General features: G+C 47.7%; 3 protein-coding genes across 4 annotated transcripts; 1 reads left to right on the forward strand and 2 right to left on the reverse strand.

Moving 5' to 3' along the window:
* Window positions 1-1013: 1013 nt before the first annotated feature.
* On the reverse strand, window positions 1014-15914 carry SNAPC4 (small nuclear RNA activating complex polypeptide 4). 2 transcript variants are annotated; one of them, XM_032708206.1, is made up of 23 exons: window positions 15719-15914; window positions 14896-14942; window positions 14397-14552; window positions 13729-13854; window positions 13505-13583; window positions 12919-13000; window positions 12281-12385; window positions 11711-11783; window positions 11283-11447; window positions 10919-11066; window positions 10482-10588; window positions 10134-10228; window positions 9782-9876; window positions 9440-9525; window positions 8355-8765; window positions 7379-7468; window positions 6922-7165; window positions 6761-6831; window positions 6343-6441; window positions 6102-6129; window positions 3582-5650; window positions 2176-2291; window positions 1014-1521 (listed from the first exon to the last, which is right to left on the reverse strand). In XM_032708206.1, exons 1-23 carry the CDS (start codon window positions 15897-15899, stop codon window positions 1482-1484), a joined length of 4713 nt encoding a protein of 1570 aa, XP_032564097.1. In that variant the 5' UTR covers window positions 15900-15914; the 3' UTR covers window positions 1014-1481. The 2 variants fall into 2 exon arrangements, with proteins under 2 accessions (XP_032564097.1, XP_032564098.1); XM_032708207.1 differs by having other exon boundaries at window positions 2161-2291.
* Window positions 15915-16311: 397 nt separating this feature from the next.
* ENTR1 (endosome associated trafficking regulator 1) lies at window positions 16312-19971 on the reverse strand. The gene is made up of 7 exons (XM_032708222.1): window positions 19839-19971; window positions 19513-19761; window positions 18968-19041; window positions 18255-18366; window positions 17642-17704; window positions 16861-16997; window positions 16312-16474 (listed from the first exon to the last, which is right to left on the reverse strand). The coding sequence occupies exons 1-7, from the start codon at window positions 19947-19949 to the stop codon at window positions 16381-16383; spliced, it is 840 nt and encodes a 279-aa protein (XP_032564113.1). The 5' UTR covers window positions 19950-19971; the 3' UTR covers window positions 16312-16380.
* A 119-nt stretch (window positions 19972-20090) lies between these two features.
* Window positions 20091-26144, forward strand: PMPCA (peptidase, mitochondrial processing subunit alpha). Its single transcript, XM_032708220.1, has 13 exons — window positions 20091-20156; window positions 20362-20564; window positions 20679-20758; window positions 21508-21590; window positions 21883-21977; window positions 22120-22220; window positions 22619-22882; window positions 23116-23208; window positions 23462-23580; window positions 23837-23927; window positions 24051-24113; window positions 24399-24543; window positions 24835-26144. Exons 1-13 carry the CDS (start codon window positions 20104-20106, stop codon window positions 25002-25004), a joined length of 1560 nt encoding a protein of 519 aa, XP_032564111.1. The 5' UTR covers window positions 20091-20103; the 3' UTR covers window positions 25005-26144.
* The last annotated feature ends 9 nt before the right edge of the window (window positions 26145-26153 follow it).

Genomic DNA, 26153 nt, shown 5'->3' on the forward strand with positions numbered 1-26153 from the left:
CCGATGCCATGGCAGCATGACACATGTTCTCATTAGCTTCCCACTCCACTCTTTGTTCTGCTTTCTAAGTTTGTGGAGAGTTTTTCCATGTTATCATTAGGAGTGGGGCAGAGATGCTCAAAGATTCTTGCAGTCTGTGACTCTTGGTAGGCATTAAACTAGCTTTACATTAAAAGAAGGTACAGTACCTGTGTCAGCTGTGCCCTTGCTGAAGGTAATCAGTGGCTGCTAATTGACCAATCTAACTCTGGGAGGTTTTGTTCTATAGTGACAGATCAGTTTAATCCTGAAAAAGGACAAAGACAGGTGCTTCTTGAACAGTTTTTCCACAAACAGTTTAGAAGGGCACCTCCTGAGCAGCATTTACAGAGGACAAGAGTCATTTAGAGCACAGATCACCATAACAGCCTGTGAACAGCACCCAGAACTGCTTCTGACCCAGACGAATTTCTTGGAAAAATGTTATCTACACTGGCTTATGGAAAACAGAGCACACTGCAAGAGGAAAGCCATTCCACAATCATTCCAATTGCTCAAGAATGTCTTGACACCAAATTACAGCAGCATTGGCACCCACTGTCCCCCTGACCCCAGCTCTACCTGAAGGGCCCTTGTAGAAGAGTTGGAACTCAGAGAACTCATCACCACACTCAGGGGAAGCTCAGTCAGTGCAGTGCAACGAAGCTTTCTGCAGCATTTTCCATCTAGATTTTATCAGCTTTGCCTCAGCTAACCTTGCACCTCTCTGGGAGACAGAAATTGCTGGTTTATAAATGAAGAAACAAGTTGTTGTAAAGTGATTTGCTGATGTCTCTACAGGGCAGGCTGTGGAAGAATCAAGAAAGAATCCAAGCTGAATTCAATCCTTTTTAGCCACATGAATATTCATTTTCCACATTCTCCCTGGTTTTCATGCAGCTTGCAAACTTCATTTTTCTCATTAGCAATCACACTCATACACACGTTATTAAAAGCACTATTTACCAGGAAAAAAACCACACAGAATACAGCAGTAATTTTTAAGTGAGAAAAATAAAACATCTGTATTTCAACAAATACTTAAGACTCATTTTGATACAAAATTAATCTGCTGCTTATTCAGCAGCATTCAGTCAGTTAGCAAGCAAAGCCACTGTCACAGCACTAAAAAACACCCGATTAGCAACATATTCTGAACATGGATAAACATTCACATAAATAGGGGCTGAACAAAAAAGAAATAAATAACCACCATTGCTGGTTCCCCCGGATTTCCAGCACCTTCTCCCCCAGCATCTATGACAGGTGTGAGTTTGAAAGAGCACAACTGGTCCATGCCTGAATGATTTCCCTCCAGCCATTTTCTTTCATTTCTGCACCTTTCCTACAGATGTAGATTTTGTTGGGTGGTGGGAAAACCAGTCCAGCCATTTTCCTCTTCCCCAGGTCCAGCCAGTTGGTGTGTTGGAAGTGGTAAAAGTGAACAGTGCAAAGAGTAGCTCCTACTGCCATGCAGGGAGGCAGAGCTCATTCCAGTGACCTCTGTAACAAAGCACAAACAGCTCCTATCAGTCACAGCATTCTTAAAGGGAAGTTGCCCTTTTGGAGTTTCTAAAATGAATTTTAAAGAAAAAAACTCGGGCAGTGTCATCTGACAACCATGAGAAGCAAACATTGCTCATGTTCATTCCATCTCTTGCACCAAAAGCCTCAACAGGTACTAAGGACGTCACACACTTGTACCCTACAGAAACTGGCCTGTTATAAGTGCAGAGAAATGAAGCCATAAAGGGGAAATAAACCCCTCAAAACCCCACAGGGTTGTTCAGAGAAGTGTTAAACTCCAGTGAAGCACCCACTGGCAGCCAAACCTGTAGAGTGCTACCAACTAGGTACCACACTAGTAGGTAGGGCATGGACTAAGAGGCTGCCAAATGTTTGAACTTCGTGACTGTTGTATCTATAATTTTATCATACAGACGTGAACTTTCACTCCCCCAACAGATTATCAGCCTTAGGCTGTGATTAGTGGTAACTGCAGAACTCTGTGTCCTCGGGGAGCAAGAGCAGAGATAATTTCAGCCCTTTCCTGGGGTCGTGATTCATTGTCTGAGCTGAACCACAGACAAATGTGGTTCAGGTTCTCAGGCACAAAATACAAGTCTCTGAGTAGCTACTAACACATGTCCTTCTCACATCCTCCTCCTCTTCCTGCAGCGGGCACTTCTCCTGACTGGAGCAGCACTGGCATCAGCCACAGCAGTGCAGGAGTCCAAGGCAGAGTGGGCAGTGCCCTCTTCAGCCCCCAGGCCCTGCAACATAAGCAGGAGATGATCAGCACCATGAGAACGAGCAAAACTGCGAATAACCCCTTCAGCCATCTTTTTATTTTATGGAGTTCAGCAAGATTTCCAAAATAATCTTCCATTTACCTTCGAAAATAAGCATGGGACAACATTCTGTTACCAGTGTCAGACAAAGCACAAAATATCCCTGAGTTTTCAGAGTAAAACCTTCAGCCAACACTGACATTTCCTCCTGTTCCTGCTCCCAAAGCAGAACAATTCCTGCTGTTGTTTCTGTCTGGGCACAACTGTCCATTAGAGGTTGTGGCACAACCTTTTGCTAGAGGTTGGGTGCCTGCCATGAGTGATGCTTTGGCTCTCACTGCTGGAGCCAGACAGTGCCCCAGACAGCACAGGTCACACCAGCTTCTGATTGCTCGTGAAACACAACCCCTACCACAAACTTTCCCCTGGAAACCACCAGGAAAACAACCTGGCTGTAGTGGGAATCATGGGAGTGGGAGCAAGCCTGGAAGATGACACAGAAGAGAGGGTGGCAGTGAAAACCTGCTGGTGACTTTTGGAGCAACTGCTCACAGTTCAGACAATGCTGAACTTGGCCCAGACCCAAAAGTCAGAGCCAGAACAGAAAGAAAAATGCTGGGGAAGCTCTGATATTTAGGCAGCTTGGCCACTCTATACAAACAGCCATTTGCCTTGTTGATTCATCTTCATCAGTGTTTTGTTTGTTTACTTTGGAGTCACAATGAATTGAAATGCAAGTCTGAGCTGCACAACTTCCCGGTGTGTTTTGTAACAAAGAGTGCTGGGCAGTAATGGATTTAACTTAAAACCTAGAGATTGACTTGGGGTGGACCTTGTGGCTTCCATCAATCCATGCAGTTCAATCATCTCTAGCCACATAAACCAATTTGGGATGAAGATGCAAACAGAACATATACAATTCCCCTGATATTACTGGGGTTTTGAGGACACATACAATGAAAAACAAGGGCCTGATTTCAAAAATACAAGTCAGTGCAGCAGGTTATAAGCCGTAAAAGGAAGGGAGCTTTGATATCCACTTCTGGGAATTGTCAAGTTTAATGTGCCCCATAAAGCACAGACTTTTAGCCTTGGACTAAGGGCTCCCAGTCGAGCTGCAGAGCTTTTCCTTCTATCAGCTGTAAAACCATGTTTATTCAAAAGGATCAAATTTCTGCTACACTTAAAAAGAGTGGGGGATTTTCCCTGGGTTCCAGTGCAATATTTAGCTGGGAGTAACTTTCTGCTTTTAGCTCCTGGCATCTGTTTTACCTGATTTAGTATATCAGCGTCTTTGTCTCCAGGCTCATCCCCGACTCTCCAATCCAACTGTACTCCTGTTAATTCATTCCCACAACTCTCTTCCTCAGACACTTCCTTCTCACTCTGCCACTCCTCTTCATCACTCTCCTCATATTGCTTCCTGCTGGCTGACAGAGTTGTTGTCACTTTTGGAGGAGGCAGAGTTGCCAGGACAGCTGGGAGTGTGAATGCTGCCAGGAATCTGGCTTTCAGCAGGAGGTAAGCAGGGTTATCACCCAGTTTCTGCTGCACCAGTTCTCCAATAGCATGGAAAACATCCCGAGTGCCTCCATCCTCAGTGGCATCAGAGGGCAGGAGACTTGATGCTTGCTCCTCCAGAGCTGCTTTCTGCAGGAGGAGCTTTGAGAGGGCTTTTATGTTGCACAGAAAAGGTGGCAAATAAGGCAGCCTGGTTTGCAGCGATGGGACCTGGACACCTCGTTTCCCACTCAGCCACTCCCTCACCAGCCCCTCGTCTTCCAGGGAAATCAGGCTGAGGTCAAGGAGATTCTTCTCTGCACTGGAAGTGCTTGGCTGGGGGGGAACATCCTCAGGCTGTGCCATCGGTGGTTTGGAGGCAATGGGTCTGTTCTTCAAGGCTTGGGCAGCAAAGCAACCTGAGCTCCCTGGGACACTGCCACGAGGAACCGGATCTCCTGGCTGGAGCACAGCCCCCTGTGTGATGATCTCTGTGTTTGCTGTAGCAGAGTCAGGGCTCTTTCCCAAGCTGGAGAGGCTGGACACACGTTGGGGATCAGCCCCCTGAGTGTTTGCAGGGGGCTGTGTCTGGGGCAGCACCAGGGCTGCAGTGTCAGGTAGAGGAGCAGTCGGAGCTGCAGGGGAGTCAGAAGCCTTGGAGAAGCCATTGGAACATGCAGGTGTTGCAGAAGAAACACTGGATGAGGTGCATCCAGGACTCACCAAGGTCCCAGGTAAGAGGATCGTGGAATGGTCAGCTGCCTTTCCCAAAGGAACTCCTGCTCCCTGGGAACTTGGCCCTTTTGTCTCTGCACTGCTGGAGTGAGGTGGATTTGCTCCAGCTGCTACAGGAGTGACTCCCAAACCAGAGACACTGCCATTGGAAGTCACAGCTGTCTGACACTGACCTCTCCCAGGAGCATCTGGTGTTCCTTGGGGAACACCCACCACAGTTTGCACAGTGGTGGGGAGCAGAGCTTGTGGGGTTACCACCCATGTGAAGGGCAGGATGCTGTTGGGAATCACAGGAGATCCAGCCTGGGGAGTGACAAGAGCAGGCAAGAGGCTGACTGGCCTGTGTTGTGGCCCGTTACTCTTCAGCCCACAGGGGACTGGTGTGGAAAGGGACAGTTTGTTGGTGCCAGACTCCAGGCCAACAGGCACCACTGTGATCTGGCCTGGCACAAAAGCCTGGTTTTGCAGCACGACTGGGGCTGAGCTACCGGCTACAACCTGACCATTGCACCCTCCCTGATCTGGGGCCTTCTCTGCTGCAGCTGGATTCATGCCTGGAAAACCCCCTCCTTCAGGGCTGCTTTCCAAACCTTGCTCTTTTAGTTCCTTATTGCACTGCAGATCTGTCCCTTGTGAGCAACCAGGGCCTTCCCCCGTTGCTGGCACTGCTGAGGAATGGTTTTCAGGCACAACAGCAGAAGTGGAACCTGCAGCAGAAGCACTTACTGGCACTGGAGCTGGTGCACCCTGTACTTGGCTATTTGCACAACCAGCTGCTGCAGGTTTGCTCCCTGTTTGTGCAGAAGGAATGATTTGCTGTGGTGGGTGCTGGATTATCAAAGGCCCCGAAACCAGTACCTGTGGGGCCACCAACACTGTCCTCTGCATGGCCTTCTTAGCCTGGGCCTCCCTTAACCTCTTCTCTCTCAGTAATTCAGAGACAGTTTTAGGCTTCTGCCTTTGCCCCTGGGCTGGAGGAGCTGGGGCACTGCTCTCAAAGGCAGCAGCACAAGTTCCTCTTGCTTTTAAGGCAACAGGTCTCCTGACAGCACTCCTTGGTATGCCCCGTTGGGAGTTCCTCTGAGCACAAGGCTGGGATGAATTGCCTACAGAGGAGAGGAAATAAAATTAAAATGAACAAACAGTATTTTCAAAAGCCATTCCTTAGCTATTAAAAAGAAGTACCCTGCACAGAAAGTGGCAAAATTCCTGTTTGTGAAAATTCCTGTTTGTGAAAATCAGCATTATAGTCCTGATTTAATCAAGGCATGTCCTGACATCCTTCAGAGAACCATGATAACAAGCTGACATCACTGAGCAAGGCATTGGACTGGCCCAGTGTCACTAGTCCCCCAGCCCTCCAGTGTTTCTTCTGGTCCTTACCAAAGAGGAACATGTTTTAGTCAGTAACAGAGATCCAAGAGTTAGCAAAAATGAGCATGACAGTGCAGTTTTGTTCCAAAAGTTCTCCTTTCAGTTAAACTGGTCGTTAATGTAACGGTGATTAAATAAGTGAAAGTTCTTGCACATCATAAAAATAAATGTTCTGGTAGGTACCTGAAGAAGCCTCCATGTTTTGGGAAGCCTGTCAAAAAAAAAATACATTAAATTATACTTCTGAGATACCTCATTAAACCAGCACAGATGTGAATCAAACCCACATCTGCCAAGATTATTATGCCTCTGAACCAAAACGAACTGGTAACACATGCACAAACAGTACTACTGGCCAAACAATTAAAAAACGTTTATTTAAGACTTCAGTGGGAAAAGCTTAGAAACAAACCCTGCCCAATACCTGCTGAGGCCTTCTTGCATCAGCCTTGAGCAGCTCTAACTCCCTGAGCTTCCTCTCACGAATAATCTTCATACAGCCCTTGGTGTCAATCTGAAAGAGCTGCAAGGGGAGAACTTCATTAACATTTGATTGAGAACAAAAATGTTCTGTGGGGTCACTGACTAGACAAGATGGATGGGACATGCTTCACATGCAGGATTCTGGGGACATTTTTACACTTACAGGGAAAGCCCTGGCAGGATTAGATTTTGGATGCAGGATTTAAGAAATATCATATGCAAGGCACAGGGCCAGATTAATCCAGTAATTAGATTATTTAAGAAACAAAGATAAATCATGTACTTAAGCCTCAAATACAGAAAAATAAAGATTCCCACTGTTTGAAAGCAGATAATGCTATTAAGGCAGTAATACCTACCTGAATGAACAGTGTGAACAGGGGAGTGCTTGTGAGACTGATTGACTTAACCTTCTCTTGAATAGCATCAGCTAGGAAAGAATCCAACATCAAAATCAGCTGGGCATTCACTTACAGGATGTCAGAAAGCAGAGACAGAAAGCAGGATGGGTCAGAAGTACCTTTTGTCTGATGAAAAGCCATCTTCCCAGTCTGCAAGGTGCAGGGCAGCAGCACGTTGCCCACCCAAGGGGTCACTGCCATGAGCAGCTTCCTGTCCAGGCTGAGCCTCTTCCAACGCTCCCTCTCCTGGCGATAACTTTTGTGTGTCACGTTCTGCAGCCCCTGGAGATTCTGGCCAACAGCTGCACTACCTCCAGCTGTTTTTGCTAAAAGGCCAACAGGAGGTTTTAGCATCTTGAATTGCTGTGCATGAAAGAATACACAATTAGAGTTCCAACAGTTTGTCCCAGGACAAACTATTCACGAGGCAGTTACGACAAAAAATGTTGAGCTTTTTCTCCTTGGACTACAGTGCAAGAAGATATGTCATTATATATATATATAAAAAAATCCCCACTAAATACAGCCTGGCAGTGCTGATGTCACAAGAGAAGACAAGACAGAAGAGGCACTTACAAATTTCCTCTGAAAGAATGTGTTATTCCTTAATATTCTTCTCACATCCTCCAGGGTAACCCGCAGCACTTGTTTTCCACACTGGGAAGCCTTAACATGAAAGCACACAAGGAAAGATAAAAGGGAGGGTAATTCACAGAGAATTACTTGCACTGAATATGCACAGCAGGTACAAGAGTTTTCAACATTCCTGCTGTTGAAAGTATCGTATCTTTACCTTGTTTTTCAGTCCTTATGCATCTTCACAACACTAAAATGGTTGTTTCATAAAAGATTTGTGTGAATTATCTACCAAAACTCACACTGAGGGGCAGAATTTACTGGGTGATTCTCTCTGCATTTGTTGACTTAACAGTACAGGGGAAGGAACAACAACATGTTTGGAGAAGTCACTAATTTTTCCCTAAACTTCTACTAGTAAAATAATGCTGTATCTGTAACCCAACAGACTCGTCTGCCCACAATCCAGGGCACACATTCAAATTCTGAACACAAAACTCAGAATAATTTTGCTTGTGTGAACTTAAATAGTGATTTAGACATTACATATTTCGCTGCAAAAATGTGCTTAGGAGGGGTTTTACTGCTTCAGCATCTGATCTGTGGTGAAAACCCAGCTCAGAATCAGATACGGATGTGCAAGTGACTTAATTCTTCCAAAGACACCACAACTCACTAGACAATTCTGCTTTATGAAGATCTGAACAGAGTTTTGTTTGTGTGACAGTACACACAGGGAAGGACACAGCTATTTTCTAGGTAATGCACGGGGAGGCAGCGCTGGAAATTTCCGTTTAATCCCACGGCTGAGTTTCCAACAGCTCCCTCTGATGGCACAGTGAGAAGGCAGCTGACAGGGGTGAGAAAAAGATTTTGTCATCTGCTCATCACATCCTCTCCTTAGTGCAGCTGCTGCACCTCCCAGTCATGCCTCAGCTCCCATCCCAGCAAGCACAGCCTGGGAATCCCAGCTCACCTTGGCCATTACTTCTGCTGGATTCCTCACCACGATATCCGTGGAGTGGGGCCGTGCGATGCCCCTCAGCAGAGTGTTCAGCTCAGATGATTTATCAGCAGCTCTGTCTGTGTCTCCATCACACGCTGCCCTTGGAATGTCACTGCCACTGGTCCCTGCATCAGCACTACCAAGAGAGAAGAGGGCTGAGGGTTGGGATCTTCCTTTGTTTGCCTCCTGCGTGTCTGGCTGTGTTGGTATCCATAAATCAATGCTGGGGAGTGCACACTCCTCCTTGCTGGTCCTGCTTGTCATCTCCTCCTCCTCCTCCTCTGAGCTGTCTGCCAAGTCCAGCTCTATGTCCTCACTGCTGCTCTCTGAAGAGGTGGAACTCTCCTCAATGTGCTGCCGTTTTGCTGCCCTGGATCTTTTCTTCTCGGCCAAAAAAAGCACAGACAAGTTTTAGCCAGTGTTCACCCTTGGCTTGCAACTCTCAAATCAGAAAGTTAAAAGTTTCATAGGGCAGGACCCTACCAGTGGCTTCCACATGGATAGTTCTGCTTTGCTTCTGCTGAGATTGACTACACTCAGTACACGGATTTTGGTTTAGATTCTTGTATGCAAAGAACAAGCTACAAATACAAGTTTCTGTAAAGAACTGTAGAAGTACAAACTAAGTACAGAGCCCCATTCTGACACATTTGGGTGGCCACAGACCCCTCCCTAGGGCAGGTGCTTTGTCAGTGGAAACAAGACCATCTTCAACATGGTGTTAAGCAGCCAGCATTTCTGTAATGCTTGTTACCAAAACTGGCAACTCATGAGGTACATACATGAAAACTTAGGCATATCCCATCCTTACAGCCACTTCAAGGGAGTAAAGAATTATGGATAATATACAAATATACAGAAAATTAACTTGAGACCTTCAGAACAAAGGCTGCTTTAACACTTCAAAAAATTAAACCGTGAACACCCAAGACAAAAATCTCGACTGTGCAAAAATCAATGTCTAGTTTTGTACTGATTTTAAGGATTCTACTTTTAGTTTAGAGAATCTTAACTGAAGAGATGGGACTGCACCATGGCAGGATTTTTCACAGTACCTTAGACCCAATCATGAGTTTCCACTTGCTCAGGCACTGGGAGCCAGTCCGATGTGGCAACTCAGAAGCTATTTTACTCCAGTGACCTAAAAAGGATGCAGAGGATGTAAAACATGACCTCTGCTGCCACACACTGAGCACAAAGGCTTTTCAGTGCAGAACATTATACATACACTATTCATTTCCCTGTATAAGAGTTACTGCATGAATGGATCTCAAATCTTTAATATCCACAACACACAATACAAGGCAGGCTGCAATCAGCAGCACAAAGCAGAGCCTGTACCTTTAATGATGCTTAGTTCTCTAAACTTGTATAGAGTAAGACACAGAAACACCTACCCAGGCCATGCTTTTCAACCAGTTCAATCAGCTGCTCCTCTTCCTCTAAGCTCCACTTGCCTTTCTTTACATCCCAGTGCAATGCTTTTAAGTACCTTCCAAATGAAAAATCACAGCAAGAAACATTCAATCCTGGTTGTACAGCTCAAATCATCACTGCATACTCCTGAACAAAACCAGAGCCTTCCTTTTTCCAAGGGATCCCATCCCTACTCCCTTATGACTATTTAGACCATAACCACACCATAAAACAGCCCTTAAGGGGACAGTGGTTTAAGCAAATCAAACACTTGTAAAATAAGTTGCATCAGGGGTAATAAACCTGAAGCACTGTTGGGACATTTACACTCACCTGTCTCTGCACTGAGCGTCGCTCCTCCCCGGCACCTCTGTCCTGATTTTATACCAGTCCTTCTCTCCATACTTCTTCACTGCAGCCAACAGCATCTGTGTTCATCAGACAAAGAATTGAAATTCTCACCAGTAACATCCTAAAAGGCCTGAGACAGAAGCAGTTGTATTGGTGTTGTAAATCTCTCAAGTGTTAAGGAGTTTCCAAGCTCTCTGTAAACTGCCCGCCTTGGTCCCTTTTACACTCCTCTGTGCCACTGCTAAAGCTCAGCTCTACACAGCCTTGCACCACCTCAACACTCTTCACATTCCCACCCTGCAATTCCAGGCACCAGAGAACAGAGCTTACAGCATCTTCCTCTGGTGTCCAGGGTCCTTTCTTCAAGCTGGGGTCCACGCTCTTCGTCCAGCGGTAGATCAGCTGAGCAGAATCTCTTCCTTCCATGTAATAAGCAACTAGAAACACAAAGGTCTGTTTTGAAATCTGTTGTAAACAATGTTTTTCTTTTCCTTACATTCTGATGGTGAGATTTCCCAGCAGTGATTGCCATAAGCAGCATTTTAATCTCCTAAACTATGGCACACAAGCATGGACAGAGCACAGCATACACAAAATGTCACTGTTTATGATGGCATTATCTGCATTACACACATGAAGACCCAACAATCCATCCTGCAGCTACAGAAAGCTAGGAAAGGTTTCAGCTCCCACATGTCTGACAGGTTGAAGACACCAGCTGTTAGACTCAGGTGAATGGAAGACTTTGTCACTTTTAGGTTACTTACTTTTCTTGTATGGGATATGGCTTCCCACTCTCATCTCTTGAACCAGCTCTAAAAGCATCTGATCTTCACTCTTAGTCCATTCCTTCCTTTTCAAATCTTTATTATAGATTTGATATTTCTGCAAGCACTGGAAAGGTGTCCTGTTTGTCTTAATATAAAGAAAACAGATACACAGAAAACTGGTTATTTATGGGGACTAAAAGCAAAAGGGAAAGGCTGAAGTACCAAATGTTTTTGGCACTGTTCTTGGACATTTCTCAGAAAAGCATTAATTAATAGTGGATTAGCATCAACATTGTTTTCTGAAACCTGACATGAGGCACAGCTCAGTGAGAATTAAGTGATTTGTCACCTCAGACCTTACCCCCAGCTCCTGGGCTACAGTCTGCCAGTCCAGGTAGTTGTGTTTAGCAGCGATTCGCTTCAGCCTCTCTATTTCCTCCTCAGTCCACTCCTTTTTGTTGATGCTTGGATGCTCCCAATTTTCCCAGAACTTCTTCAGTTCTTCTGCACTACGTTGCCCATCAAACTAAAAGAAACAACAGAAATCTGTTTCATCTTAAAGCTGGGACTGAAACAGCAGGACAGACAGGAACACCAATATTTCGCATTCCAGATATCTTATTGCCAGGTTTTTCAGAATTAAACCATCACATTCAACAACCTGAGATCAAATTAACAGTCAACTTGGAGAAATGCACAATGGAAACAGTGGATGCAAACCAAGACAGGAGATTCTCAAGAGAAGGGACACAGATCAGAAGCCATAAAACAGCTGATCCTCCAACTTACATGGATGTTTGAGATTTTCTCCCAGTCGTGCTCATCGAATCTGTTTCCTAACAAGTCACTTTCTGGCAGTTGGCTACAGCAGAAGGTACAAAAAACAAGAAAAAGCCATGTTAAATGGTTAATTAAACACTTTGTCTTCTTGATCCTGCTTCATCTTTTTCCTCCCACCTGTTCCTGACTTCCACAAGAACTGAACACTTGGTTTAGCAGGAGAAACAATTAATGTAATATCCATATATGTTGCTCTAGACACGTTCATGAGCAAAAGCTCAAAGGTATTAAACATTTCAGAACTCTCTGCTCCTTTGTTGCTAAACCAAGAGCTATCTAAAGCAGCATCTCTATAATGGATACAGATACTACATTTTGTGTATCAAGGCCCAAAACAAAATTTTTAGTAAAGAACTGTGGGGATGAAGGAGCTGCTCAACAGCACTTCATTTTTTTACAAGCCAACACAAAAATAAGCATTTCTCCAAATATCACATCTAGAAGCAGAATAAGAGGGCTATAAAAGCTAAATTCCAAGAAGAGACATTTATTTTTCACCAAGAACATAAAAAGACTTACTTAATTGCTTCTATTTCGCGCTCCACTTCTTTGATTTGCTTTTCCAAGGTCTGTTTCTCCGTTTCAGTCTTGACCTTCTCCAGTTTCTGATTCCAATAACTCATCCTGTTCAGAGACATTTTTATCATTACTTAATAGGACTAGATGGGAATGAGGTGAATAGTATAAGAAGATATTCAGCAGAGACAGTTTCCCCATCAGTACCATTCCTTCCTCCAGTTTTATTTCCACACAAAACTGCTGTTCTTCCAGGTCTTCCCACATGGCACACTCATTGTCCTATTTTTACCCCTTCAATACAGTCACTGACCCAGAACATGTCTCAAATTAACCATTTTAGTATTTACAAGGGGAACCAATGGTTGTTACAACAGCAAGAAAGACTGTACCAGCTCCAGCACAGAAAATCTCCCTCTGGACACACCATTATGACTCACTACATGTCACAATTCCAGCTTCAAGCCCTGCAGACTATTTTAAATAATATCGCTGTTTCAATGGGAAGAAATAGATGGCTGTAAAATCACACAAACAGTTAACACAGGACTTGCTGAAGGAGGTGGAATCTCCTCATCTACCTTCTCCTTCTTTCACATGTAACATTCTCAGGAGAATAGAGGGGGTTTGTCAGTACTCACTTCAGGAGCTTTGGCTGGAGCAGGCGTTGCAAGCGGTCGCTCACCACTGATTTCTGCAACAGCGTCTTCTCCCTGCTCTTCCCTGAACCAAACAGTGGAGCAGTCAGACATCAGTGCAGAACCACTGCCAAGAGAGACCCACTGCTTCTAACATCCCTGGAAACATCCCCCAGGTCTGCAATAGGAGTTCCCTGCCTACATCACTGATGTCACGTCTGACTTGGGCAAATCGCAGCCCCTCACTCAGTTTTATCTCCAACAAAACCTCAGTCAAGATCATCATCAAGGTGTCTGTGACCACCTACAGCTGGAGGTGCCCCCTGAACTTCTCTCTACCCTTGCACCATGGTTTTGGAGTGCTCACAGGAGTTGATGCATCAAAACAAATGCAAATAAGTCACTAATCACTCAATAAAACAATTTACAGAGCATCCCATACTCTTTTAATTACATTTTTTGTGGAGTAAGTTTGCAACATCACAAATGTTGATGTTTAACTGCAAATGGCACACACATACTAACAATATGAATATATACATTTGTTATAGCTCTTCTAGAACACTGAACAGCCCACAGAGTTACTCACACTTTGCTGAATGCAGTTGTTCAAAGGATTTTATGCCCTGAGCTGCCTTTTCCTTGGCATCTTCATTGGAAGGAGGGCCCTGGTGAGGATTAGAAGGGTTAGATACACTGGAAGAGTCAGACATGCAGAAAAGTTATTCTTTCTCCCTAGAACTTGAGCATGAACTGCTACAAAAACAGTTACAATGCAAATCTATCACTGAAGACACAGTTACAGTTACTTACAATTCCTGTGGTTTTATCCTTAAAGTAAGGTTTCATAAAGTGACCCAAAAATACATTTGCTGGTAGACTTCTGCCATCTCCTGCCTTGGCTGTTTTTGAACCATCAAGCTCACCCATGATTTCCTTCTGCAAGACAAGAGTTAATTAAACAGTGTCAGTGTCTCCCTCAAACTCCTGATTTCAGAGAGCAGTGGTTGAGCCACCATGAACATCCCAGGCAGGGTTCAAGTTTGCAGCACGAGACTGTAAATCAGTGAATCTTAAAAGGCAGAATTTGGAACTTCCTGACTTTGTACAGTGCAACACAGGTGATTCAAACATTAATAAAATACTAATTTGCCACAGCAAGCTAAAGTGTAAGATGTAAAATACCCATTTTTGGCTGTAAGAAAGCATGGAAACTTCAGTCAAATAAACCACCTGAAAAGCCACTCAGTGACACTGGTTTGAACTGCCAGGAAGAAAATGCACCTGGTTCCTGGTCAAGCCAGCTGAGCACTGCACCAGTGCATGGATAAGGGACTGTGACTGCTCCAGCTGATTCCTCTGACACCTGTGATACACTAGGAATATCCTGGGAAGTCTTACTAGGCTTGAAGGGAGGGGAAGATGGCAAATGGCAATCTAGAAAAGCACAGAAATGAACAATTCCCTCCCGTGCTGCTCACCTGCTGCTCTCTGTTTTGTGCAATGAGCAGCTCCACTTCCTCAATCTTTTCCTGGATAACCTCCTGGTACACATGGTTCATCTGCAGGCACGTTTCTGGATCCTGTGGCAGGCTCTCAATATCATCATCACTGCTGTCTTCTTCTCTTTCCATTTCCTCGAGGCATTTAAGGGGAAAAGGGAAAGAAACACTTGCTTTAAAGGCAGCTATGTAACATAATTAATTTTCTAATTTAACACCTGTTTGACCCACAGCCTGTGGTGTTTCCAGAGACAGGGATCAGCAGCACCAGAGCAGTGAGGCCTCTGCCCCCTGTCACTTATGGTCACTTGAAGAAATCTGTGTATTACACTGAATAACAAAGTCCTGGACAGGAATCTCCAAACTCCAGGGCTGGTATTAACCCTTCCTGAGCACAGAGCCAAGGCAGCTGCCTGGATTTCCCAATGCTCCCTTCAACAGACAGATAGAAAGATACATTTAAAGAGAAAATATTTACCATTTCACCATGAGAATCTTCATTATCATCATCATCATCTTCATCATCTGTTGGACAACAAAAATACAAAAGTGCTTATTATAGTGGGATAAAAGGAAAGCTTCAAACCCAAAACTTTTCAGTTAAGGCAGACAGAATAAAGCATCACTGAGAATCCAGACATGGCAATTAGTGGTTTTGGATACTGACAACATTGTCAAGTAAAGTTGTATTTAGTTACACTCCACATCTGCATTTTTTTCATTCTAGAGTAGGAAAAAAGAGCAGCTCTGGATAACTAAGTTAGGATAACTAAAGCAATAATCCAGCTACATCCTGGTCCTGCACACAGCAGCAAATGAGAGGCCAAAGGGTGGGCAGCCAAGTGAACATTCCAAGCCAACAGAAACACAAGACTCTGAGAGCACCAACAGGCCCCTCAGCAACACCTGGGTTTGCACCCAGCGGTACCGACTCCTGACAGAAGTTATTCAGACTTGCACCACCAAAACAGAGGTGGGTAAAGCCACTACGGACAGAGATGCTCGAGCTGTTATCACCTCCCCTTTGCTTTGGAAGACGAACTTTAGGCGGCGCGGGCGGGCTGTGGGATGGGGCGGCTCACACAGGGTTTGTGATGCCCCTTCAGATGCTGTGGTTCCACTCCGGGAAGTATTTTTGGGCTGTTTGGTGTCGTGAGCCCGCCCGTACCCAGTGACCAGAACCGACCAGACCCCTCCGTCAGGGAGCTCTCGGCCGGCTCCGGGGGTTTCACCACGAGAACACGCCCCACGCCGGTGCGGCAGCTCCTGGGCCACCCCTCCGAGCCCTCCCAAGCCCGTACCGCTACCGGAGCTGAGGCTGCAGTCGGACACGGCCAGCTCGACGCCGACCCCGCCGGGCTCCAGGCTGCGCTCCAGCTCCTCGATCTCGCGGCGGATCCTCTCCCGCTCGGCGTCCAGGTCGAGCCCCGGGGGACTCCAAGGGGTCCGCGAGGGCCCGGCCGGGCCCGGCCCGCGGGACATGGCGGGGCCGCCGCTCCGCGCTGGGGCTGCGCCTGGCTCCGCCCCCCCGCGCCTCTGACCAATCGCCGCGGGCTCCCGGGTCAGCTGGGTACGCCACGTGACGCCGCGCAGCCAATCGGGACGGGGCTCGGCACACGTGGGGCGGCCCCGGGCCCTGCAGGGACCGAGACCCACCGGGGGTTTGGTGGGATCGGGATTGGGATCGGGATCCGATCCACAGCCCCTTCGCCTGCCGCGGCACGAGGAGCCCCAGCTGAACGCCGAGGTGCTCGCGGAGGAGGGGCAGTGCTCCCAGCCCCGCGGGAACAGGGATGCGCTCCTGTCCCTTCGGGATTTAGCGATCCATCGGCTGCGCGGTGCGGAGGGATGGGGACGCCAGCTCTGCAGCTTCGTGCATCGATACGAGGCCGAGTATCAAAAATTCGCTTTTTAGTAATGGTTACTAAATGAAAGCAAAGTCCTCCGTGGTGTCTTGAGTCACTCACTGTCCATCCTCTGACACCTCGGAAATTCTGTCGATGGATTTCAGGAGATCAGCGACGAGCTGCAGGGATTCTGCTCCAGAGAGGAGCTGCCTGGAACGGGAGAGACACAGTGTTATATGGGGGGGACCAGAGAGTTCATGGGCAGTTTGGGGGGGTTTGCCCACTATGTGACCTATCAAGCAACAGCTTATCAAGACTGGAACCTTCACTTCTTAAAGTGAAGTATAAGAGACTTAGAGACTCCCACGTCCCAGTTATTTTTTCATTTTACCTACACTTTATTTCCAGTTATTTTTATTTTACCTGCACTTGGAGGAAAACACACTGAAAGGCAATAAGAACATGGAGTAGCTGATCTGGCACACAAAACACAAAAATCTGAGATTCAGTGCTAAAAAAACCCACTGAGGAGGTTTATTTGTGAGCCCAGGATTTAGCCCAGAGCCTGGGATGGCCTCAGGAGAGGTGTGTCTCACCTGATGGATGCTCGGGAGCTGGTTGTGACCCTGAGCAGGTGCTGCAGGGCCAGCTCTGCATTCTGCTTTGCTGCTGCCAGCCCTGCCTGTCCCAGCTGCAGGGCCTCGTTCTCTGCCTTGTAATTCCTCAGCTGGACCTGGGGGGAAACAGGCAAAAACTAAGATAAATAGCCACAAAACTCCAGCGGATACCTTACAACTAATGAACGTGTTCACGCAGCTATTTATGTCATGTAATAAAATCACTCACACAAAGGTAGTGAAGAGAATAAAAGGATGCAATAAATAGCAATTAGATCCCAACACCAGACTGCCAGGAGGGAATGCCTTTCCAGAATCCCAGAATCATTAGGGTTGAAACAGGCCTCTGGAGATCATCCAGTCCAAACCCCTGCCAAGGCAGGGTGACCCAGAGCAGGTGACACAGGAATGCATCTGGAACATCTCCAGAGAGGGAAAATCCATGACTTCCCTGGACAGCTGTTCCAGTGCTCTGCCACCTTCCATGGAAAGAAGTTCTTCTTCATGCTGAGGTGGAACTTGTTATGTTTTAATTTATGGCCATTGCTCCTCATCCTGTCACTGGGCACCACTGAAAAGTGTGGCACCATCCAGGTCTTCCCAGCCTCTGGCAGGGCACCACAACTGAACCTGAGAACATCCTCAGTATTTTCCCAATGGCCTGCAAAAATCTTGCAATATCCTCTTTAGAGGCTCAATTCCAAGACATATCCCTGCAGCCCCAGTTCCCCAGCCAGGCCCCAGGAATGCTGCTCCATACCTGGAGCAGGGCGTTCTCCTGTCTCAGTTTGGCAGCGCTGTTCTCAGCTTTAACAGCCCGTTTCTGAAACACAACAAAGATTATTTACACCACAGAGGATACAGCAGCACCTTGGGCCACACAGGAATGAGTGATTCCAGCACAGAACTTGGAGGGATATGGTTTGTGTTTGCCCATCCCGTGTTCTGAATGCTTTAGGAGGTGGGAACAGCTCCTTCCTCCCCTCCCCATTTCTCCTTCCTGGGATCTGCAGGTGCCACCCAGCACTTCTGGATGTTATTTATTCTTTTTTTTTTTTTGGACAAGAGGAAAAGACACTCAGTATAAATAAGCAAAGAGAAAAAACAGTTCAGAGTTCACGCAGGATGTGTTGTCAGAAGGCTGCAAAAAAGCAACTTCAGTTGATGAATCCAGAAATTATATTAAAGCAAAGACCTGCCTTACTCTAGGGGAAAAAAAGAGTTCTGGTCTGGGATGCTGTCTTGTTCCAAGGGAAAAGTTTGAACCCATCAGGGCTGTTTGGGTGAAGCAATCAATTCAGCTTCCCTCCCTCTCCTGGGAAAGGAGGAAAAAGGATGGAACTACAGTTCCAACTGCAAACACCAACACTTACAGTCATCAGCTGGAGATTTTGCTCCACGTGCTGCACCATTGCTTCCAGATCCTGTGCTTCTTTTTCTTCTTTGATTTTGTTTTCCTCAAGCTTTTTCTCAAGCTTCCTCATCCTTAAAAAAGGAGATGTACAGTAAGTGCTTGTAACGTTAAATACTTTAGGAAGAAAATTCTAGGGATAAAGTAAGGATCAAGAAACTCATTCTTTTATAAGAAAAATTAGTTCTTCCCACAGAGCTCCAGTTCTAGGCTGTGGCTCAGGGGATTTCTCTGTTCCACATCCATCAGATTCAGACCTGAAGAAACTGCCACCCCAGCTGGGTCACCAGGTTGTTTAACCTTAGGAAATTCAGGTCTCCCAGGTTGCTCACCAGCAAAAATAAAATCTATTCTTTCTGCTTCAAAGGAGAGAGATGAATATTATTATTTTGTTAATCTGAAGCTTTCTGAAATGCATCCTGTTGAGCCCTGCTCTTGTTCTCACCCACCACCTGCACTGCACAAAGCACAGGCCACACAAACACATCAGATGTCAGCTGGCTACCTGGTTTCCAAGACTTTTCCAATAAGAAAACCAGGTTTGCTAATGTTTTTTTTAATAAATAGCATAGCTTTCAACTACATTTTGATTCTTTAAGGACACTGTTCCTAGTGAGCCCCTCTTTTAAGCCAACTCCTTGGGTGGTTATTTCCCCCACACTGTGTCTTACGCACTTGTCTGCTTGGGTTTCAGAGAGAATTTGAAGCTTACTGATCTTGCTTCTCAGAGTGGCATTCTCTTCTTTCAGCTAAAAAAGGAAACATTCTCATTAGGATTGAGGGTGCTGTTTAACAACACTACAGACACTCCAATACCAAAATATTCAGCTTTAATGCTGGGAATCCTTGCACTTTCTAATACATTCATGCTTAATTTTGCACTCAGTTTTCCTCTCTGGAAACCACTTCACTGACCCCATGGGGCACAGGAGGGTGGCACTGAGCAACCCGTGCAAGATGTGACTAATTAAACACTGCCAATTCTAAATTAACGTGACCTCCAGGGGCAGGAGCACGAGGAAGTCACCTGGGTCATACCCAGAGCAGAAGGGCAGGGAAGGCGCTGGACCTGACTCATGCTGAAAAGCGCTTTTCCAGACCTGCCTCTCTGCCTCAGCTGCTCTTCAGGCAGCGGGCTGTGACACCGAGTCCTGCAACCAGCGGACACCCAGCCCAGGGGTCGCCCGGCAGCGAAGGTGCCGGGGGCGGGCAGCGCTCACCTGCTCGTAGCTGGGTTGCCGTGAGGGAGCACAGCCCGGGCCCAGGGGGGCTCCGGGGGCGACCAAGCAGAAGGAGCCGGCGGAGGGCGAGGCGGGTCCGGCGGCAGTGAGGTGGGCCCGCTCCACGGCCAGCGGCTGGTAGCTCTCGCTCCACTCCTCCTCCTCCTCCTCCTCCTCCTCCTCTTCCTCACCCTCCACCTCTGTGGGCATTGCGGGAAGCGGGAGCGCGACGGGCCCGGGCGGCGCCGCCTGCGCAGGGGAGAGCAGGGCTGAGGCGGGCGCTGAGGCAGGGCGGGACCCAGCCGCACCGCCGCCCAGAGCCTTACCTGGGGGGCTTCGCCCGCCCCGCCGCCGCGGGCCTTGGTGCGGACGAACTCTCGGAAGGAGAAGGGGTTGGGCTCGGCCGGGAGCGGCCCCGGCAGCGGCTCCGCCGCCATGGCAGCCTGAGGGCTCCGCGGGGCGGGGCCTCCCCAGCGGGGCGGGGCCTCCCCAGCGGGACGGGCCACTCAGCGAGCGAGCGGCAGGGTCGGCCCCGCCCCCTTCCCCTCGCGGCCCCGCCCACGTGACCCGGCGGTCCCGGGTGGCGGCAAGATGGCGGCGGCCATGGCGTGGCTGCGGCGCGGAGCCCGCGGGGCGGCTCGGGGGTGAGCGCGGTCCCGGGGGCACCGGGCCGGGCGGGGGACGGCGCTGGGGACCGCCCGGCGAAGGGATAGCGCCTAGCACCGCGGGGGGAAGGCGGGCAGCGCTGGGTGCCGGCCCTGGGGCGCGCAGCGCTCAGTGCCGGCCTTGGCGGAGGCGCTGCCGGCGCGGTGCCCCCGCACATCCCGACGACGTCCCCGGTGTCCCCAGGTGCGGGCTGGCGGCCGGGCGGAGCTACAGCGGCGGCGGAGCCTACCCCAGCGTATCGCTGACGTGCCCGCTGCCCGGCGTGCCCAAGGCCGTGTTCGCGGCCGCCGAGGGCCGGGAGCGCTTCGAGACGAGGGTGACGGTGCTGGAGAACGGGCTGCGCGTCGCCTCCCAGAACAAGTTCGGGCAGTTCTGCACCGTGGGCAGTGAGTACCCGGAGGGGCCAGGGGTGGTGACACCACGGCTCCCCCGGAGCCGGGTGTCTGTGTAAGGACCGGAGGTGTAAAAGTTACACTGATTTATTCTCTTCTTAACGCCAGTTCTTGTGAATTCGGGATCAAGACACGAAGCAAAATACCTTAGTGGTATCTCCCACTTCTTGGAAAAGCTGGCCTTCTCTGTGAGTACTGCCCTGCCCAGCACGGGGTCCTGAGCACCCGAAATCTGCACTGGGAAGGGAGGGGGAGCAGCCAAGGGCAGGGCTCTGTGCACTTGAACTGTTTAAATAATGCTGACAGTATTCCCAGAATGATAGAACCACAGAATGGTTTGGGTTGGACAGGACCTTAAAGACCATCCAGTTCCACTCCCTGCCCTGGGCAGAGACACCTTCCACTAGCCCAGGTTGCTCCAAGCCCTGTCCAACCTTGGACACTTGCAGGGATGGGGCAGCCACAGCTTCTCTGGGCAACCTGTGCCAGGGCCTCACCACCCTCACAGGGAACAAATTCCTTCCCAATGTCCCATCTAATCCTGCCTTCTTTCAGTTTGAAGCCATTCTCCCTTGTCCTGTCATTCCAGACCCGTCACAAGTCTCTCTCCATTTTTCTTGTAGGCTTCCATCAGGTACTGAAAGGCCAAAATTAGGTCACCCAAATCTCTTCTCCAGGCTGAACAATCCCATCTCTCTCAGCCTTTCCTTATAGGAGAGGTACTCTATCCCTTTAATCATCCCTCTTAATTCCCACTTAATTATTGTGCCCATTATTACATTTTGAAAGCCTGTTGTGCTTTTACCTACAAGGTCAGTGAGTATTGATCAAACCACTTGACTAAAAGAATGTAGAAGATGCTTGTTCTGGGCTACACTGAAGGGTTATAAAAAGTTATTGCTTTAATAATTAATAACACTGGTATTTTTTTTCTTAGTCCACAGCTCAGTTTGGCAGCAAGGATGAAATTCTCCTCACCTTGGAGAAGCACGGGGGCATTTGTGACTGCCAGGCATCGAGGTGGGATCTCCTTCTCCTGCTCTTATTATAACACTGACAAACACTTTGAGTTCCTTTTTCTGGTGTGGGGCAGTAAAAGCCACTTTTTGTTTCCAAGCAGCAGAAATCCATTTGTGGTGGCTGCTGGGAAGCTACAAAACTGAACCTGAACGGGTTATAAAAGTCAGTTCTATTTCCTTTCAAAAGCATTTAATGAGTGAAGCAGCTTTACCTGTAATTTCCTGATACTGAAATGACACTGAATGATCCCAGAAGTGAGTTCTCAGTGCAGAACTGTCTGTCTGTGTTGCAGGGACACCATCATGTACGCTGTGTCTGCTGATGCCAGAGGCCTGGACACTGTGGTCAACCTGCTGGCCGACGTAGCGCTGCAGCCCAGGTTATCAGGTCTGGGAACACAATTCTCTGCTTCTAAAAAAGATCTCCAACATGTGGCTTGCTCTTAGAATTCTCCACTAGATTGTGCTCATCAAGAACTTCCCTTGCAGCAGTTGGGGGTTGTCATCTCTTGCTCTCTGTCCCGTTCCAGATGAGGAGATCGAGATGACCCGCATGGCCATACGGTTTGAGCTGGAGGACTTGAACATGAGGCCTGACCCAGAGCCTCTGCTCACTGAGATGATCCATGCGGTAACACACTGAAAATTCCACCTTGCATGCAGTCCCCTGCATTCTTCTCATTTTTCTGTCAACTCCAGGGTTTATTTTACGTTATTCTAAAACCAGGTTATTTTGTTACTCGATTTGATTTCAGTGGTGGGAGAATTTTGCTGTCCCTCCACTCTGAAATCCAGCATTCTACACTTGTGAAAGATTCTAACCTAAACTGAAAAAAAACTATCTGCAACTTAACCTTTGTTGATGTGGGTGACAGTGTGTTGTTGATTAATGAAATAATGCTCAGCTTTTCGTATTTTACGTGTCTCAACCAGGTCAGCTTAATTCCAAAACAGAAAGGGGAGGTTTAGATGAGGGCTTTAGGGGAGTGAGGTGATATTTGTTACTTGAATGTGTCTGCTCCCTTTCAGGCAGCCTTCAGAGACAACACAGTTGGACTGAACAGGTTCTGCCCCATGGAGAACACGGACAAAATCGATCGGGCCGTGCTGCACTCGTACCTGTGCAGCTACTACACCCCTGACAGGATGGTGCTGGCTGGGGTGGGCATCGAGCACGAGCAGCTGGTGGAGTGTGCCAGGAAATACCTGCTGGGAGTGGAGCCCGTGTGGGGCACTGGGCAGAGCAGGGGCGTGGACAGGTCCGTGGCTCAGTACACGGGAGGCATCGTCAAGGTAAGGGGCGAAGGGGTGCAGGTGGTGTCGTGCCCCTCTGCTGTCAGTTGGCAGGGCAGATTTGGAGTTGAGCTGGTTTTTGCTTTTCTGAAGTTTCATACTGTTCATGAGTATGAGCCAAAAGTGGCTGTGACAGCTGGTAATTGGGTGACATGTTAATTATCAGGAATATATCAAGCTGGATGCAACAGCAGTGAAAATCAGTCTTAATAACCTGTCTGCTTTTCCCACAGGTTGAAAAAGACATGTCAGATGTGAGTCTGGGCCCTACTCCCATCCCAGAGCTCACCCACATCATGATTGGGTTAGAAAGCTGCTCATTTTTAGTAAGTATTAATCTAAAGTCCCTTGTTTTGGAAGCCCTGTACTTGAAGAATCCCAGAACAGTGACTCATTACAGAAACATTGTCACTCTTGCTGCTGCATGCTCAGACAAGCAGCTTTTCCACTGACAGCCTGATGCAGGCACTGACCTTCCCACTTTTCTTGTGCCATGTTTCTTTCTTTCCCTCCCCTTTACTGACCCCAGACCCTTGAGAGCTCTGCCATGATCTGACTGAATTTCTTGTTGCAATTCAGGAGGACGATTTCATTCCCTTTGCGGTGCTAAACATGATGATGGGAGGTGGTGGCTCCTTCTCAGCTGGAGGGCCTGGCAAGGGCATGTTCACCAGACTATACCTCAACGTGCTCAACAGGTTGGTTTGCCTTCTAAAGGATGGCAGAAACAGTCCTCCAGCAGGTTCATATGGAAAAAATGAAAGCAAACATCACCAGGTTATTCTGCTTGAAGCATGGGACTGGTTTGTCAGTTGGCATTTTGAGAGGGTAAAAGCATTGGCACTGCTGAGAGTCCTGAAGTGCACTGGGAGGGTACTCACTCTCCATGTTTGTTAAATTTTTACATGTAAATTTTGGGTTTTAAATTTGAAAATGCTGTTTGTATACCCACAGGCACCACTGGATGTACAATGCAACCTCTTACCACCACAGTTACGAGGACACAGGTCTCCTGTGTATCCATGCCAGTGCAGATCCCAAACAGGTACAGAGTCCTGTATTCAAAGACAGGTGTCCTTAAAAAGTAACCACACCACTCAGTACCAGACAGTAATGTTGACACAATAAGTGTTGTTCTGATCTTCTTTCAATGATCTGTTTTCCGTAGGTTCGGGAGATGGTGGAAATCATCACCAGAGAATTCATCCTCATGGCAGGAGCAGTGGGAGAGGTCAGTAGCACATTTGAACTTGCAGACGGTCTTTGAGTTGAAATAATCCCTGGAATTGTTCAAGGCCAGGTTGGATGGGGCTTGGAGCAAACCTGGGGTTGCTCCAAGGGAAAAGTGTCCCTGCCCATGGCAGGGGTGTGGAAAGAGATGAGCCTTAAGGTCCTTTCCAAGCAAACCATCCTGGGATTCCGTGAACACACTGTAGAACTCTTCCATGTTATCTTGTGTTAGAGAGCAGCCACCAGAATTTTTGGAACATTATTTGTATTTCCTGCTCCTCCACAGGTAGAACTCGAGCGAGCGAAGACGCAGCTCAAGTCCATGCTCATGATGAACCTCGAGTCTAGGCCAGTGATCTTTGAGGATGTGGGAAGGCAGGTGTTGGCCACCAACACAAGGAAGCTACCTCATGAGCTCTGTGCTCTCATCAGTGAGTACACAATACCTTGCCTTGAGTGAACTGTAGGTACAGTCAGGGCAGGACAACTTAAAGCATATTCTTGCAGCACAGCTGAATTGCCTGAGAAAGCCTGGGGGCATAAGTACTGCACAAATATATTTCAAACTGTTCTTGATTGCTTTCAAGGTAGCACAGGGCTTTTTCAGTCAGAAGGAAGGGAAAACCAGAAGCATGGAAGAAAAGAGTCAGTGATTGTTTTTCTGAGTATTATTCTACTTACGATATTGTCACAGCTCTGCCTTTTTTTTTTTTTGCCTGCAGGTCAGGTGAAACCTACTGATATCAAGAGGGTGGTCACTAAGATGCTCCACAAGAAGCCAGCTGTGGCTGCCCTGGGTGACCTGACAGACCTGCCCTCCTATGAGCACATCCAGGCGGCGCTTTCCAGCAAGGACGGGCGGCTCCCGCGGCTGTACCGGCTCTTCCGATAGAGCAGCGCGTCCTGCCAGGCTCACAGACTCCCTTCTTTTGGAACGTGGTTTTCAGAGTATAATGTTGCTGTACCACCCTCCCTCCCTCACATCTTCCCAGCCATGCTGTGCAACCATGGAGCTGTGCTGCCACTGAGCAAAGCTGCTTCGGAGCACCGGACTGTGAAGAGCTCGCGTGGGATTCCTTCCCGAGGGATGGGGTGGCACCTTAAAGAGCTTGGCTTACACAAAGAATATTTATAGCTGTTACCAGGTTGAACAAAGACTTGCTCAAACTGAATTAGGACAATAATAGTTATTATCCCTGTCAAGTTTGGCAAAAAGTTTCCTGCAGCCCAGGTTTTGTTACAAATCATGGATTCATTTCGTCAGTAGTACCCACCAGGAGTCACATGTCTGGGAATTAACTTCATCATTTTGCTGGAGCTCAGAGGGAAGCAGACCCATGGCATAACCAAGTTTCTGTGGAGTTCATCTGCAGAGATACTGTGCATAATGCCACATGGACACCTGAGAATGAAAACGATCCTGTTCTTCAGGTTTTTCACCCAGAAGTGAACTGTGCTAAAGAATAAAAGTTCTTTTCCTCCAGGGTTGCTTTACAAACAGTTATTAAAGGAGCTGCTGCTGCTGCTGCACCTTAAAACTTGTACCTCATTTCCTCAGCGTCACTCAGATGAACTTAAGGCCTTGCAAAAAGAAGACACAATCATTTGTCTCACAGCTGAGATGTCCCTCAGCTGAGAGCCAAGATCACAAAATTACAGCATTTAGAAACATTACAGTCTTGACTGACTCCATGGTACAGAAAGCCAAGTGCCACACGTGACGTGCTGAAGAAATGAAGACTCAAACGAGGAATAAAACATTTGATTTACATAATCCCCCAACACATGGGTTTAAAAATATAAACAGCTGCATTGCAGCACTTCACTGCTAGCTGTGTATGGTGAGGAGCAATCAAACTGGGAGCAGAGCACTGTGAGGCAGCTATTTACCTGCTTTACCCCATCCTTTCCTTGTGCAACCAGAAGAAAACGTTGCATTGCTTCTCATGCAGCCCACAGTCTGGAAATCCTGTTCAGTTGTTGTGTATGTTTGTAAGGAAATAAAGAGGCCTCTAAACAGCTGGAGCAAGTAGTAAGACTT

Source organism: Chiroxiphia lanceolata, chromosome 21 (assembly GCF_009829145.1).
Source record: "Chiroxiphia lanceolata isolate bChiLan1 chromosome 21, bChiLan1.pri, whole genome shotgun sequence".
NCBI lineage: Eukaryota > Metazoa > Chordata > Aves > Passeriformes > Pipridae > Chiroxiphia > Chiroxiphia lanceolata.

What these genes read in the sequence shown, in the direction of transcription:
- ENTR1 (XM_032708222.1), bottom strand. Translation starts at nt 19,949, where the DNA reads ATGGCGGCGGAGCCGCTGCCGGGGCCGCTCCCGGCCGAGCCCAACCCC. An exon ending in GGGCGGGCGAAGCCCCCCAG is followed by an intron (nt 19,762 to 19,838) that starts GTAAGGCTCTGG and finishes TCCCCTGCGCAG; the next exon opens with GCGGCGCCGCCCGGGCCCGT. An exon ending in AGCTCCCGAGCATCCATCAG is followed by an intron (nt 16,475 to 16,860) that starts GTGAGACACACC and finishes CTCCCGTTCCAG; the next exon opens with GCAGCTCCTCTCTGGAGCAG.
- SNAPC4 (XM_032708206.1), bottom strand. Translation starts at nt 15,899, where the DNA reads ATGTCCCGCGGGCCGGGCCCGGCCGGGCCCTCGCGGACCCCTTGGAGT. An exon ending in CTGTAGCCCAGGAGCTGGGG is followed by an intron (nt 11,067 to 11,282) that starts GTAAGGTCTGAG and finishes CTTTATATTAAG; the next exon opens with ACAAACAGGACACCTTTCCA. An exon ending in GACGCTCAGTGCAGAGACAG is followed by an intron (nt 9,877 to 10,133) that starts GTGAGTGTAAAT and finishes TTCATTTGGAAG; the next exon opens with GTACTTAAAAGCATTGCACT.
- PMPCA (XM_032708220.1), top strand. Translation starts at nt 20,104, where the DNA reads ATGGCGGCGGCCATGGCGTGGCTGCGGCGCGGAGCCCGCGGGGCGGCT. An exon ending in GCAGTTCTGCACCGTGGGCA is followed by an intron (nt 20,565 to 20,678) that starts GTGAGTACCCGG and finishes TCTTAACGCCAG; the next exon opens with TTCTTGTGAATTCGGGATCA. An exon ending in TAGAAAGCTGCTCATTTTTA is followed by an intron (nt 23,209 to 23,461) that starts GTAAGTATTAAT and finishes GTTGCAATTCAG; the next exon opens with GAGGACGATTTCATTCCCTT.